This window comes from Corvus kubaryi, unplaced genomic scaffold (genome assembly GCF_017639235.1).
Source record: "Corvus kubaryi isolate FWS band 111438036 unplaced genomic scaffold, C.kubaryi_AGA036_p1.0 split2-37374, whole genome shotgun sequence".
NCBI lineage: Eukaryota > Metazoa > Chordata > Aves > Passeriformes > Corvidae > Corvus > Corvus kubaryi.
Window position 1 is genome coordinate 3010420 of NW_024582082.1, and position 14813 is coordinate 3025232.

A 14813-nucleotide genomic window follows, 5' to 3' on the forward strand; every position below is an offset into this window, starting at 1 on the left:
TGATCCTCGCCCAAGCCCCGCCTCTCGTCCTCGTGGCGCGGGGTGGGGCGTGCGGCGCCTGCGCAGAACGCGGGGCTGCAGTCGAGGCGCGGGCGCGGAGTCGGAGCCGCGGGACGGTGCGGGGGCCCCGCTGCCCTCGGGGCGAACCGGGCATGAAGCGACGGCTGCCGGCTGCGGACGCCGGGCTGGGCACTGAGCTGCGCCGCCCGCCGCACTAAGTGGGCGACGAGCCCCGAGGCGAACCGAGGCGGCGCGGCGGGCCGAGTCCGGGGCGACCCCCGCGGCTGTGTGCGAGCGCGACTGAGGCGGTAGCGGCGGCTTCCGCCAGCAGCGTTCTCTGGGCTGGCGAGGGTCTGCGCGGGGAGGGGGCCGCGGCACCGCCCCCGCCTCCTCCCCTCCCCTCGCCGGGCGGGAGCTCCCCCGCGGCAGCGGGCGGGCGGTATGAGCGCGGCGCTCTGAGGGACCGGCGGAGCCCCGAGGGACCGGCAAAGCGCCGCTTTCTCCGAGCAGCCTCCCTTGGGAGCCGCGGCGGCGGATCGGACTCGGCTGGGACCTGCCATGCCTCCCCTGGCTCCTCCCATGGCATGAGCCCGAGCTCTCCTCCCCGCTCCGCCTGCTTTTGGTCTCTCTCCGCTCCCGGGCTGTCAGATGGGATAGGACACGCCCGGGCGTGCGGGGCTTGACGCTGCCGTGGGGGAGCGGCGGAGGCAACCGGTGACGGCCGTCGGCTCGCCTGGAGTCGAAGATGAGCTGGCGGTGGCCTCACCACCACTGGAACGGCGGCTCCTCCGTGCTGCTGCTGCTGCCGCTGCTGCTGTGGCACGGCCGGGTCCGGCCGGCCGGCGCCGACAACGCCAGCCAGGCGTACTACACCGCCCTCATCAACGTGACGGTGCTGAGCCCCGAGCGCGGCGGCCCCACGCTGCTGCGGATCGACCGCGGCCGCTACGGGCAGGACTCCCCCAAGGTGGAGGTCAAGGGGCTGCTGGTGGCTCCCGTCCCCATCAACGGAGGTAACGCTTCCCTCGCTCGCTGCCGGGTGGTTGGTCCTTGCCTGGGCTGAGCAGGCTTTCCTAGACAGTTTTGAGAAACCAGGAGGAAGAGCTTGCCCAGAGGAAAATAACATAAATCCATGATCTGAGAGTGCTGGCTTGAAAAACGGCTCTGCAAAGCATACTATGCTTTCCAGCATGGATCCCAGTAGATTGGGCGTATTGACTGGTGAAGGTGTTATTCCTTAACTAATTACAGAGAGGGTAGTGATAGTTGACAGTATTTGGTTACAGCATTGCCTTGAATCTTAGAACAGCTGCATAGCCATCTCGCTGTGCATCTGGATAGCTTTGGCACCTGCATGAAGTCACAGTTTTTCAGTGTGCGATTCCTAAAAACGCTGTTTAAGCTACCCATCGAGACTTGGAAGGACTGAAGCTATCAAGTTGTTGCTCTTATAACCAGCCCAGAATGCACTTGTTTGCAGTACTGAACATTGGATAGAGTGTCCAAATAGTTTTCTTTTAATTAAGTGAAGCTGTTATGTATCAGTTGGTTTTTTGATAAATGTTGGAGTTTATAAAGAACACTAATTTGAGCAGTTGAGAATACTGTCATGATTTTTGCCTGAAGTGAAACCGATTTCTTCAGTAATAGTGATGTCGTTTTAGTAGTATCTTGTTTTAAAAACCATTCTTGACATTGTCTAGACTGCCATCTTTAAGAAATGGACCACTTGATGGAATACAGTGGCCCCAACCTGTCTCCTGGACAGTAAACATCTGAATAATGTATTAAGTGAAATATTGTAGTTAGTTAAAAGTAGAGTCTAAGTGGTGAATACAAAGAGTGTTTTAGAAGAATTGATAGCACAAAACTACTGTATTATTAGAAGCTTCAGAGAATTTGCCAAATCTTAAGATCAGGAAAATACTTTGATGCTTCTTCAGAACAAATGCATCCTGCTAGGCAGCCTCTGTAAGCTTCTGGTCCGGATGGATCAGGTTGTGCATCAGCAGGTGCTTGCCAGCCTCACTGGAGCTCAGTTTCATTAGCTTTGCAAAATATAACTAGAATATATTAATGGGGTGGATTTTTGGGTGGAAGGGTGAGGAAGCAGAAATTGTTGAGGAGGTCTGCTGTAAAACGATTTTTATTTGTACTTCAAATCTTGTCTACCAGCTATCATTAAATATGTTGCAGTCTTTCTTCCGCTTCCTGATATTCCTCACTTACATTCCCACACAACCCCCGTGAAATCAGGAGTCTGTCTTGAAAGTTTCAGGCATGTAAACACTGTTATTGCAAGTAGTATTTTTACAGGTTTTAAAATGCAGCCTTTTAATATATGCAAAGTATCAAAGCACTTTATTTTTTAAGAGCTGCATTATTTGTCAAGAAAAACTTTTGATACTAATTTCCTTTTAATATGCTGCTGTAACTTTTTCTGCTTTCCTTTGAAATGCCTTCATTAAGGTGTGATTAAAACACTGAGGGAGGCTTTGACAGCATTTTCACAGGCAGCTAATAATGAGAAGAGCTAAATGAAATTATGAGCAGTCCATAAACAGCATTTTTATACCTACTGCTAAGTACTACGATGAATAACTTTATTGAGAAAGCACAGAAGGTGATGTGAAAATGTCAGAGCTGACATAGTTTGACATGGTGCAATCATTAAAACTTTGTTACCAGTTTTTGGGGAAATTCTGTTTTGCCCTTCTGTTTCACAACAGACAACTTAAAGCAAGCTCAACAGCAGTTGTTTTTCTTACTTTATATACTCTGAACTGTTCTGTGTAGGTTGTTACATACTTATATTTTGTTTTAATTTTGCTGAGGTGCTTGTGGTTTAAAAATGCTCCATGTAGTAAGAAAGATTGGAATATTTTATGCTTTTAGTTAAGCTGTTCTTGAACATCATCTGCTTTTTTATATTCACATTTGATAAAAGATGATGCAGTCTTGCTGAAAGTAATTGCTCTAATGGTTTTTTTATCAGCCTGTTAATATTGCTGTAGAACTCATTTGCAAAATTTTTTCTAATAGCTCTAAACCCAAGTAGCTGCCAGCCACTGCTGTTAGAGCAGTAAGTGCTCTACCCCAGTTTTCATGTATCCTCAGAAGAAAAGGACTCTACAATTGTTAGCAACTTTATTTGAGGATACCTTGGATTTGAAACTGCTTTGATGTCAAGCATTCACCCATTTATGGGCTATCTTTGAAATTTTCACGCATGTGGGTGATCTGTTAGCACCTTGATGGCATGGACTGTTTTAGAGCTGAAGTGTCCTTAATTTCACTTTTTTGCATGCTGTGTAAAGAATCATAGAATCACAGAATGGTTTGGGTTGGAAGGGACCTTGAAGATCATCAAGTTCCAACCCCGCTGCCATGGGCAGGGATGCTTTCCACTAGACCAGGCTGCCCAAAGCCCCATTCAGCCTGGCCTTGAACACTTCCAGGAATGGGGCATCTTATTACATCCCTTACTCATTGCCTGCAGGGAAATAAATGAGTTTACTAATTCAGGATTTAGGGCCAATGATCTGCTGCTGACCACACACCATTTGTAATAGTACAGCCTGTGATTTTAAGTGTTCTGTGATGTTTTCTGACTTCTGTTCTTGAATATTCCCGATATTTTATGTACTGCTTTTTGAAGATGCCAGTCCCATGTGATCACCCATCCTTTAAATCTCAGTGCAGCATGACAGTCAATCACTTCTCCCGTTTCTTTTGCAGGGTTTCTTTAATGGAATTCAACCATGTCATGTTAATACATGTATTAAAACTCTTTCCGTGTTCTTTTTATAGAGCTTGTATGAAATTGATAGGGGCTTTCAAAGGCAATGTTCCCCTGGGAGTGGGGTGGCAGTAATTGGCATGACCGCCTGTGAATGTGACTTGTGAAAGTGCAGCTCCAGTGAGCTCTTGGTCACAGTTGGCTGCTGGGTGTACATTTAGCACCTGTGTGGGCATATTTTTCCGAGTACATTAAATGCATGATAGCATAGTTTTTTTTATTAATCTCTCTTCCGTTCTTCTACTTTGAGTTCTTTTTCTTACGTCCTCTAACTTGTTAATCTCTTGTCATGACTTAATTTCTTATTAGAAGAGTGTTTTAAACCACTTCTGGATATGAATGCTTGCAACTTCAAAAGAAAAAAAAAGCTCTTCTTGTTCTGCATGGAAGGATAATAGTGAAAGCCTGATGCAGGTTTTCTGATAGTTTAGTAAAGGTTTATAGTATTCCTTCAGGGGGGTTCCAGAATATTTCTCGCTCAGTCCCTTACTCTTTTATTTGTGACTTTGTGCAAGCAGACATTTTCATAAATCTTGGAGCAGTTTGGGGTTGGAAAGGACCTTAAAGATTGTCTAGTTCCAAGCCCCCTGCCTTGAGAAGGGACACCCTCCTAGACCAGGTTGGTCAAAGCCTCGTCCAACATGGCCTTGAACTTTCAGCCCAGTCCTCTCACAGCAGCTGCCTGGGTGCTCCTGGATGTCTGTACATGCACCGTGCAAGTGTTCAGCCCTGTGCCACTCCAATGACCTGTGCTTTTAATCCTCTTTGGTACTGGGTGCCTGACACCAGTTGCAGTGCAGACCCTTAGGTGTCAGGCACATTCCTCTTGCCATGGCACACCAAGCTAGAAGCCACTGAATACTCGCCTTAATGGTTCTTGGTGGAAACTGCAGTGCTTTGTGGTTTAGTTCCCTCAAAAACATTCTCCATGGGAAACAGGACTCTGTGGCTCTTGAGTCTGGGTTACTGCTTGTTGTGCTTGGATTCCAGTGTGAGGGCTGGAAATGTCAGTCTTGTGTGCTCTCAAGAGTCCCCTTACAGGTGGTCAGACCTTGCTGGGAGGTAAGGTTTTGTGCACCTTGGCTGGCTTGGGAAGCTGGGAAGCAGGCAGGATGATTGGGAGTGGGGCTGATAGGAAGGGAAAAGCAGTGGAGTCAAACTTGAAAATGTTAAAATTCACTGAGCCAGTAGGTCAGGAACAAGGGGGTGAGGAGTGGAAAGGGATGGAGTCTAAAGGGCTTGTGGGGAGGTGATGGTTGTATGAAAGCCACTTTGGAAAAAGAGCTCCTAGAAAGGAGAGCTCTCCCAAAGGGGTAGAAGGGTTGGGGCTGGGCAAGGAGGCTGAGAATGTGAGGAAAAATGTATGTTAGAAAAAGGTGGAAGTGTGGAAGAAACAATACTGGCTCAGTGTTAGGAAGGAGGTATATCTTGTGCATGGTGCTGTAAGTACAGCATTCTGTAGCATCTGGCACTTCATAAACATGTTGTGTGAACAAGTTTTAGCTGCAGAAGATTTGAAATGCCAGTTTCCTGGTAACTGCAGAGCTTTAGGCAGCATTCAGACAGAAATTCTGGCCCAGAATCCAAACCAGTAAAGCTTAGGAAAATGCAACAAGCAGATATACCAGTAGAATAGGGTAAGAAGAATCTTGTGCCATGCTTCTGTGCTTCATCATTGGTCTTGGTAGCCAGCTTAATTAGTAGTCATTAATTGATAGCAAAAGGGGAGGTTATATATTGGAGTTTATCACCGTAATTGTAGCATACTTACTGAGCTAACAAGATTAAATCTGAACTATTATAGGACTCTTCTAAGCTTCAGTGATTTCCTTTTGTTTAACTTCCTCCCTGAAACCAGATTACCTCTCATTCAAAGAGTTTCTTTTCGTGCTAAAGCCAGCTTTAGTCAAAGCAATTACCTGAAAGAGCTGTTGAAAATAAAACGTTGCTGTACATAACACATCGATTCATTGACACAACCTTATAAAGTAGAAATTATGAGTGGCATGAATAAGGACTGTATTGATAATAATATATTGATAGTAACAGTAATGCATTGAAAGAAAATATGTTCATCGTATGTTTTAAGCCCTAATGGGATAGCAAATAACTAGTACCATTCCTTGAAGTAAGAATCAATCAGAACTGCTGAGTTGCCTCTGAATTTCCCAGCTGAATTCCTTTTCTGGAAATTTTATCACAGGTTTATAATTAATGTGTTGCACAAAGCTGTCTTATTTTACCTGTCAGGTGTTCTACATAGGACCTACCTGGGCAGCAGAACTGTAGGGAGGGAATGCTTCAGGGTGCAGCCTGCATGGCACTGCACCTTCCTGTGTTCCTCTGTGGTTTCTTTCCCAACAAGCCTCTTGATCTGCTGTCCCTCAAAATACTAGTGGTGTCTCTCCAGCTATTGTATTACGGTGACTGAAGGTCAGACTTTTAAATGATTTCTGTATGTGTAGCTGAGACAGACCAGCTCTGGCAACTGGCGCTGGCTTCAGAGAGTACAGTATTAGCTAAGATGAAATCAATAGCAAGATATCTGACCTTTAAAGGAGGGGGAAAAAAAAAAAAGAGAAAAAAACCCGGCATAGAATAAAATGGTTAATGCCCAGAGAGTGGAGTATTTCTGTGAAAAGAGGACAAAGTCTGATAACAGCCAGTGCAGCAACCTTGGCTAAAGGGGGGTGTCACAGTTGCATTCACAGTGATGCAAGAGCAGCAGGAACACACGGTGTGAGAAAGAACAAACGTAGCCACAGTTCAGAACTAGGGGACAGTCTGCATTCAGACAGGTATACACTTCTGACAAAGCCTGAGAGCTGCTCTAGTCATTTCATTTTTGCTCCCACAAAATGGCTCTCCTTCTGAGAGGGAGAAGGTTAAAACATGGTCAAGCAATTGGAAAAGAAGAGGAGGAAACTACTGTTGCTGTGCTGATGTGAGCTTGCCACTACTTCTTCAGTAGCTGAGGAGCCTTGGTTGGATCTGTTGCATTATTAACTATTTTTTTCCACATGAATCCCTAAAATGCTGTCAGAAACCTTAGTCCTTCAGCAGGAAGGGTCTTGAATTATAAAAAATGCTCAAGGAGAAACAGTTATAAAAATTGAGCCACCGTGTGTATTCTGCAAAAGGAAACTAAGCTCTCCTAAAGCAGAAAACAAACACAAGCCCAATGGTGGGTACTTAAATCACAGCTGATTCTTCTGTAAAGAGGCTCTTCTGTGGTGTTGGGACTTACAGTAGGGAGGGAGATATTTATGACAACACTGTACATAGCTCTTTAACCCAGCAGGCTGCCACTTCTAACAGAAAATTGGGGTTTTGCCAACACATGACACATAGATGAACACAGAGACGGGCAGGGTAAATAGCTTATATTTCAAATAAGCCAGAAGAGTAGTACACCTATAGGGAGACTTACTTAAATGGCTTTCTGTATGCTTCTATCTTCTGAACTTCCATGAGTGGCTTCTGATCATATCTTTTTCTGTGCAAGTGATCTGTTTTAGAATAATTTAATGTGAAGTTGCTTTTCATTCTGGCATGTAACATCAGTTTTGGGCCTCTCACTACAAGAAAGACATTGAGGTACTGGAATGTGTCCAGAGAAGGACAAAGGAGCTGGGGAAGGGGCTGGAGCACTAGTCTGATGAGGAGAGGCTGAGGGAGCTGGAGAAAAGGATGGTCAGGGAGGGCCTTCTTGCTGTCTAAAACTCCCAGATAGGAGGGTGGAGCCAGGTGGGGTTCAGCCTCTTCTCCCAGGTAGCAAGTGGCACAATGAGAGGAAGCTGCCTCAAGCTGTGCCTGGAGGGGGTTAGATTCGATATTAGGAAAAATTTCATCACTAAAAGGATTGTCAAGCACTGAACCAGACTGCCCAGGGCAGTGGTGGAGTCACCATACCTGGAGGGATTTTAAAGGCTTGTAGATGTGGTACTTAAGAATATGGTTCAGTGGTGAACACAACAGTGCCAGATTAATGGTTGGACTTGATCTTAGAGGTCTTTTCCAACCCAAACAATTCTATGATCATCCAGGTAATACTTGCAACTCATTTGTTGTTGGTTCTAGTTGAACTTTGGATACCAGATCATAGATGGCAGGGTAGTGAAGAGCTGTCAATGACGATTCTGGCTGACCCTGTTCATGTGTGTCTCTTGCAGTGCCCACTGATATCCCTGGCACCTGAGCTGCACGAGAGATGTTTTATTGTAACCATCTCACTATTCTAGAAAGGTGACTGTGATTCTAAGACTTCCACACTTTTTTGGACTATCTTCAGTCTATTGAAAAGACAAGCAGAGCACCCCACATTTTTCACTATTGGTTCTGAATTTTATTTAGTTAAAAGTGGAAAGATTTTACTTAACATTTGTGTGGTGTAATAGAATGCTAATGCAAAGAAAAGTGGGTTGTGACTTTTTATTAAATCTCAAGTGACTTGCAGACACTCAGTTCAGGTTTATCTAAACCAACCAGATTTTCATCAGTGTTTCTCTATTACTTAAATAGTACTGAGATAATATTGTCAGCTGTTAAATTTTCATCAGGGTATGCTGAATGCACCTCGTCAGGAATAACATGCTGTAAGCATTTGAGTGGTGTTTGTTGGTCTATATCTGGAAAGCTTTAATCTCTTAATATCTTGTTTCCTAATTCTGTTGCTTTATCCAGTAACATTTCATAGCTCTGTCCACAGCTGAAAGAGACTTTGATCTCCACTGTGGTAGAAAATTTTGTACTACTTTTCCCACAGATGCAGTTTCTGTTATCTCTTACTGCTTTCTCTGTTGCTTTTTAAGCTAAAAATTTTCAAGCATACAAATTCAAGGTGCCTACATGAATTTTGAGAATGCTGCCTCCTCATTCAAGGTGCTCTTTGTTGCTTTTATGGTTTTTCACTGTAATAACCCATTACCTTGTTCTTGTGGCCATTTTTGTTTTCACTTCATATTTTAGTTTTGATCATGATTGTACTGAAGCAAACAGTACATAATCTGTAGGATTTCTGTTTTTAATAATCCCATATATTTTAGGTAAATTTATGTTGGCCATAGTGTCTACTCTCAGAGTTATTTTTGGCAGTTTGAGGGGATTCTGTGGAATTGTAGCCATTTAGAAAATGGTATTTTCCAACAGAAGTATCATACCTGAGATTCTTGAGTATGATATCATGGGAGAAGGATGGGATTTTTTGGCTTTCAGGGCTTGGGAAACTTCCTATCGCAGTCTGCTGGTGCTTTCCCCCTTCCATGTTTTTGAGTAAAAATATTCAGAACAAGGGGGAATTGTGTATTAAACAGCTTTTATCTTAACAGAGGGCAAAAAGGTTGGTGGCTCATACACTGTGTTGTGATTCTTCCACATTTTCAAAAAGGACTGTAATTCCCTTTAAAAATACATACTGTTCTCAAATTTAAGATTACAAAGACAAGCTGCAAAAGTGCAGTGGGCATGAACATGCTGTTCTTTGATTGGTGATGTTCGTGATGGCCATCACCAGTGCTGCAAAGCAACATGTGTGGATCAGTGCTAGCTAGCAATTTCCACAGGAATTCAAGTAATGGTGTCAGGGTAATGGAAGAAAACGCTCTATAAAATTTGGCTTCAGGCATCTGTATTTCAGACTTTCCCTGATGCCTGTATGAAACAAAAATACAGCAAATAGCCCTCCATGTCTGAGATGTCTAATACAGGCTTGAAAAGCAATTGTGAAAAGGATGTGTTGATATCTGGCTCCCCACCCTCCTTCCAGGGGAACAGGGAGAGGCACTTCTTGTCGAAATTAAGAGCAATGACTTCCTGTACGTCTGCCATAGTATAGATTCATCTGCACTAGTTCTCTTTAGGCAAGCAGAAAATTTTCTTTCTTGTTTCAGAAAACATCTTTAGCTCTTTGACTCTCCTTTGTTACAGGTTTTAACCTCAGCTATGTTAAGCTGAGAGTACTTAAAAAGACCTTTTGTTTTGTTTCCAGCTGATATGTTAAATTGGATATTTTTTTTGGTGGTAGACTTTTTGCTGAAATCTCATAGTTGTGCTGAATTCACTTCTTGAGAAGGAAAAAAATTATGGGACACTTCATTTGAATTGCTCTTACATTGCAGAACTGTAATGTTTTCTGAGCTATTATGCAAATAAATTGTTTGTTTGTCTTGAAAAAATCACTGTTTATCCCAGCTATTTTTAGTAGCCAAAGATTCTTACACTCTTGGCATTTGAAAGGATAAATATATTTGCATTATAAACTGCCAATGGCTCTAAATTTATAAAATCCTTTAATGATATGACCACAGTGTATCAGACTAAACTGTGTTGTGCAAACAGATCTGTCTTTTGGCGATTTCAGCTGCTGTGAAGTTATCTTCTGCCTTGGGTTTTGTGCCTTTTGTACACAGCTCTGTGGGTTTGGGTTGTTCCCGGATATGTTACAGTGTCAGAAAGGACAAAAGAGCTTTGCACACTGTTGAACTCAGACATCTGGCATTTGCCATTTCTGTTACCCTTCCTTTATACCATCTATACCTGTTTAGCTGACGAGTGCATTGCGTTCGCAAACCCATTTGTTTCTCTATGAATTTGAATACATTTCCTTGTAGACAAAATGTGCATATGTAAAACGCTGATGTTGGCTGCTGGGGTTGTACAAGATCAGCTTTTAATGTTGTCCTTTTTTACAGTAGCCTGCACATGGCAGATAACTCTGAAATCTTGTTTTCACAACCTGCTTTGTTTAGTTGTACTTCCCACTGCAGCGATATTTATGGCTGCATTAGAAAGAAAAGACTTGTACTCCCCAGAATGACTGATAAACAGCTGTTTTGTAAATGCCTATAGCAAATGAACCATATTCTAATGGTTTTCAGCCTCTAGGCAGGTATTGATTTGAACGTGAATTCATTGTTCTAGCTGCACTGGAGTTAAAAATAGCGTGTGTCAGTGAGCCTAATTCTCGGGCATATAGTCATAGCTTTCAATGTGGGAGACTGCTTTTTTTAAAATCTTTTTTTTCCTAAGAATACAGTTATCTTTAGACTTTTTAAACAAGAGGATAGTGGCTTCCTAGTGTATAGCATTTAAGTACTTCAGCAAACTTGGAATTAGGATTTTTTTTTTTTTTCCTGTTAGAAGAAATTGGCGTCTGTGTAAATTTGTTTCCCATTTCAGTTGCAGATCGTCTGGGCTGTGACCCTCGAACACGTTTCCAGGTCCCACCAAACACCAAGCAGTGGATTGCTTTACTACAGAGAGGAAACTGTACATTTAAAGAGAAAATACTGCGAGCAGCTTCACATAATGCTACAGCTGTGGTCATTTACAACAATGTGTCCAGTGAAGAGCCTGTCACGATGACACATCAAGGTAAATAAAATGTAATCTCCTTCGCTATAATGCTTTTGCCGTATAAACTATTGTTAAAGAGCCCTTGGCATTGGACAGATGGTATTTGAAGTAGCCCATTCCCTAATGATATTTACATGTATATAATATAGTGAAATAAGCCAATAATTCTGAAAAGTTATTTTCCTTTAGCCTACGCTTATCCAATGAGGAATGCTTTTCCTCTGCAGTGGGGATGTGGGTGGGTTGGAGTGAGGAAATGCCAGTAAGATCTGAGGAGCAATCTTTCAAACCTTTCTGCAGAAGAGAAGCTAACATACAGATATAATGGAAGATCTAGAATTTAAAAAAGAATCTGTACCTGAAGAATTCTGTAGCAGCGTGTCTTCAACTCGTCGTTCTGGTGGGGACCTCCAAATGTTAACAGATGTATTTTGGGATCTAAGCTTGCATGCTTTTTTTAATGACAGTTTACAGAGCATTCTCTTTCTACAATCAAAGTCTAAGTGCCATACAGGAGTCAACAAAACAGTGATTTGGAGGGCAGTTGCCTCTGTAAATTGTCTAAAATAATGCTGGAAATCTGTTTTTCTGGAGAGTTCTACTTGCTTACAGCTGCCTATGTCTAAAATTTTACTGTTCCTAGTGACTTACTTTTGTTGCTGGAAGCCTCATATGTAAACATTTTCCTTGGTTAAAAATTATTTTTGCAATTCTGATAACTACCTTTTTCCTTTTCCAGAAGATTTTTTTCATTTTGGAACTATCTAGCTTAACCAGAAAAGGCATATCTCTATATTTGGTGGTGGTACTGCTGGCTGGTTTTTGGTTTGTTTTTTTTTTTTTTTGGAATATTTTCAGTCTCTTAGCATAAGGGGTTGCTTGGAAACTAGAATTTCTTAATTATTGCTATGCATATTGTCACACAATTAGAATTGAATTCTTTTACTGAAGAAATGCTATGGTTGTTTCTTCCTTTTTTTAACAAGCAAAATGTCTCACAGGAGTTTGACCTTCCCAGCTCTGTATGCCACAGGAATTTTGCAGGGGGGTTTTGACCTCCATGTAGCAATTCAAAGCCTGTTAACAATTGATTTTTATCTCAGGTACCTTCCTTAGACATTTTTACAAGTAATCTGCAGATGAAAAGTCCTATATTCTAATGAAACATTTTTTGCCAATTTTTGGGTTTTACTTTTTTTTTACTTTTTTTTTTTTTGCCCCCCCACTTCTCTCTCTACAGTTGTAGTGCCCTCCTAAACCTTCAGCTCTGGACTCTTTGAACTTCCTGTAAGAATGTAAATTCTGCTGTCTCTATTTAACAATGATTTGTGAGTTTTCCCATGGCCTGGAGTACCTCAGTGTGTCAGGAAAAAAAGGCTACTACTACTAATACAGCTTTGGCATTGTTGGCTCTATTACATGTTAAATCATATAATGGGTTTGATTATAACTTTAATACCTTCTTTCTCATAATGCTGTTAGATTTGGCTTTCACAGCAGTAGGATGGTGTCTGTCTTCTATTAGGAAATCCTTGTTCCCTCCCTGTTTCATCTCAGAAGAGCAGTGTTTTGCCTTTGAAACTTTATCAGTAGGCCCAGTAGTTCTGGTTGGTTGAAATACCATCTCAAGATGTAAAATATGAGAGCTGCTGTGGCTAAAACAGTGTCTTATAAGGTACCCAGGCAGCTGTTTGGGTAGTTGATATTTGGGGGAAAGCCCAATACTGTCTTTGGCATGGTGAGTTCCAAATATTTGCTCTTACTTATGGTAAGCTTTAAAAAAAATGTAATTACTGGAGATGATATTTTAGCTTTGTGTATTTGAAATACTGGGTTTTAGGTGCATGTGTTCAGTCTTTGGAATCTCTGTCCTGGCTTGGGCTGAAGGCTCTATCTCAAAACTAATATTGGACTTGAAGTGTTCAAACTACGTGACAGGCTAAAAGTAGTTTTTTAGAACTGAAGTAGCAGCTGTAATGAAGAGAAATACTGCTCCACAGCCTTTGTTTTGATTGTGTTATGGACACGTAAGGGATTTCCTCAGAAGTCACTTTGCAGAACTTCCTGCAACTAACTTCTCTGTGGGTTGATGGAGGAACTGCAAGTGTGTGTAACTGAGACGTAGACTGGTCCTTTGGTGTTAGCCTCAGCAGAGGGAGGGTTTGGAACCCAGCATTCCCCTTCTTGAGAGTTATTCCAAGTGGGAGATAGATTCCTGAATCTATGTTTGTGGGATGAGTCTTTCCTAACACTGTGTGTAAAGCAGACTTGCACACATTCCCTGGTCCTCCTATTTCTGCCTTTTCAACCATATCATATTTGATATGCAACCATATCAAAGCAAATACTGTGTGCTTTTTAGGTGGTGAACAACCACGTCATCTCAGAGGTCTCTTCCAACCTAACTGATTCTGTGTCAATCTGTGTGGTCTGCTAATTAGATATTCCAGTGCACTACATCACTTCTGTTTAGTATTTTCTGTCCCTAAAGGTTGGGAGGAGCTGACCCTGTGTATCTGATAGCTGTTCTGCAGTGATTAAGTTAATATGTGTTAGAGTTGATAGCAAGTGAGAAGGAAGGTGGGCCACCAAGTTGGTGTTAGCTCCACATGATGTCTATTGCTGTGCAGTATTCCTCTTTTCTTTAAAAATGCAGTCTTCACGAAACAATTTTGCAGCTGTATTATGATGACTAACTTAATGACTCTACATTTTCTTTCCATAGACAAAGGAGAAAGTAGACCTTGTGTTATTTTGTATTACTGTAACATAATCTTTGTACTGCTGCATAGTGAGCCTTAGAAATATTCCATCTTCCAGGTGGAGCAGAGAGGAAAGCAGCAACTGCTTATAATGCACACTGTGAACTGCAAGCTTTTCCTGCTTGGATATTTGCATGAATTCCAATCACCTGCTTAGACAGTGTCTGTGGCAAAAATAAATAACACATTACACAGATTGATGTATGTTGCCCACCTGCAGAGAGGTGATTCCCTGTGAAAAGAGCTTAGGAAGCACTTTTCACCTGTAGGATTAATATTTTATCCAAGCTATTTTATGCTTGAATACACATTTGAAAATTTTATTCTTATGGAAATTTGTTCGTACTCAAAATATTACTTAGCAGAATGGCAGTTCTTTCTGGAGGCTGGATAACGACTGTCACTGTGGAGTCAGTCTATCATCACTGTGTCAAATGAACAGTTTCTGCTGCTAATAGCAGAATTTGCTTTCTCTTGTGTCATAGTCCACCAAGTCTCTGCCCCTTCGTTTTCACCTTTGAGTTTTAAAGTAGGTAATGACCTTCAGGAATTGGTTAACTTTTTTTTTAATACCTGTACTTCTGTTAATGTTACTTGCAACATTATTTTCTTTTCTTTGTGCATATTCTTTTGTATGTTACTGTATACTTATTTTACACAGTCCTGTAGATGTCTTCTATCAACCTAAGCAAAGGACATCTTTCCCAGCATAGGTTTTCTTAGACTATGAGGTCACTGGCAGGAAGGCAGTTTTATGAGTGGTTTTGCTTGCTGCTTCTGTTAAAGCAAAACTGCTACTGTCTAATGTAAAAAAGAGCCTGTGTGGTGGAGAAAATATGCAGTTGCTGTCTCCTTTATAAGCAGTTATGGGAATGGGAAGACAGTGCAGGTTAAATAAC

The 14813-nt window shown here is 42.1% G+C and overlaps 1 protein-coding gene across 4 annotated transcripts in view; it reads left to right on the forward strand.

The window, feature by feature from the left end:
* Positions 1–65: 65 nt before the first annotated feature.
* The window catches only part of LOC121658060 (E3 ubiquitin-protein ligase RNF130-like), a 55691-nt gene continuing 40943 nt past the window's right edge, over positions 66–14813 (forward strand). For 2 of the 4 annotated variants that reach the window (XM_042014459.1, XM_042014462.1), the window contains exons 1-2: positions 66–1013; positions 10976–11170. In XM_042014459.1, coding sequence (XP_041870393.1) covers positions 746–1013; positions 10976–11170 — 463 coding nt within the window. In that variant the 5' untranslated portion in view covers positions 66–745. The remainder of the gene's footprint in view (positions 1014–10975; positions 11171–14813) is intronic. The other 2 variants (XM_042014460.1, XM_042014458.1) reach the window with 2 other exon arrangements.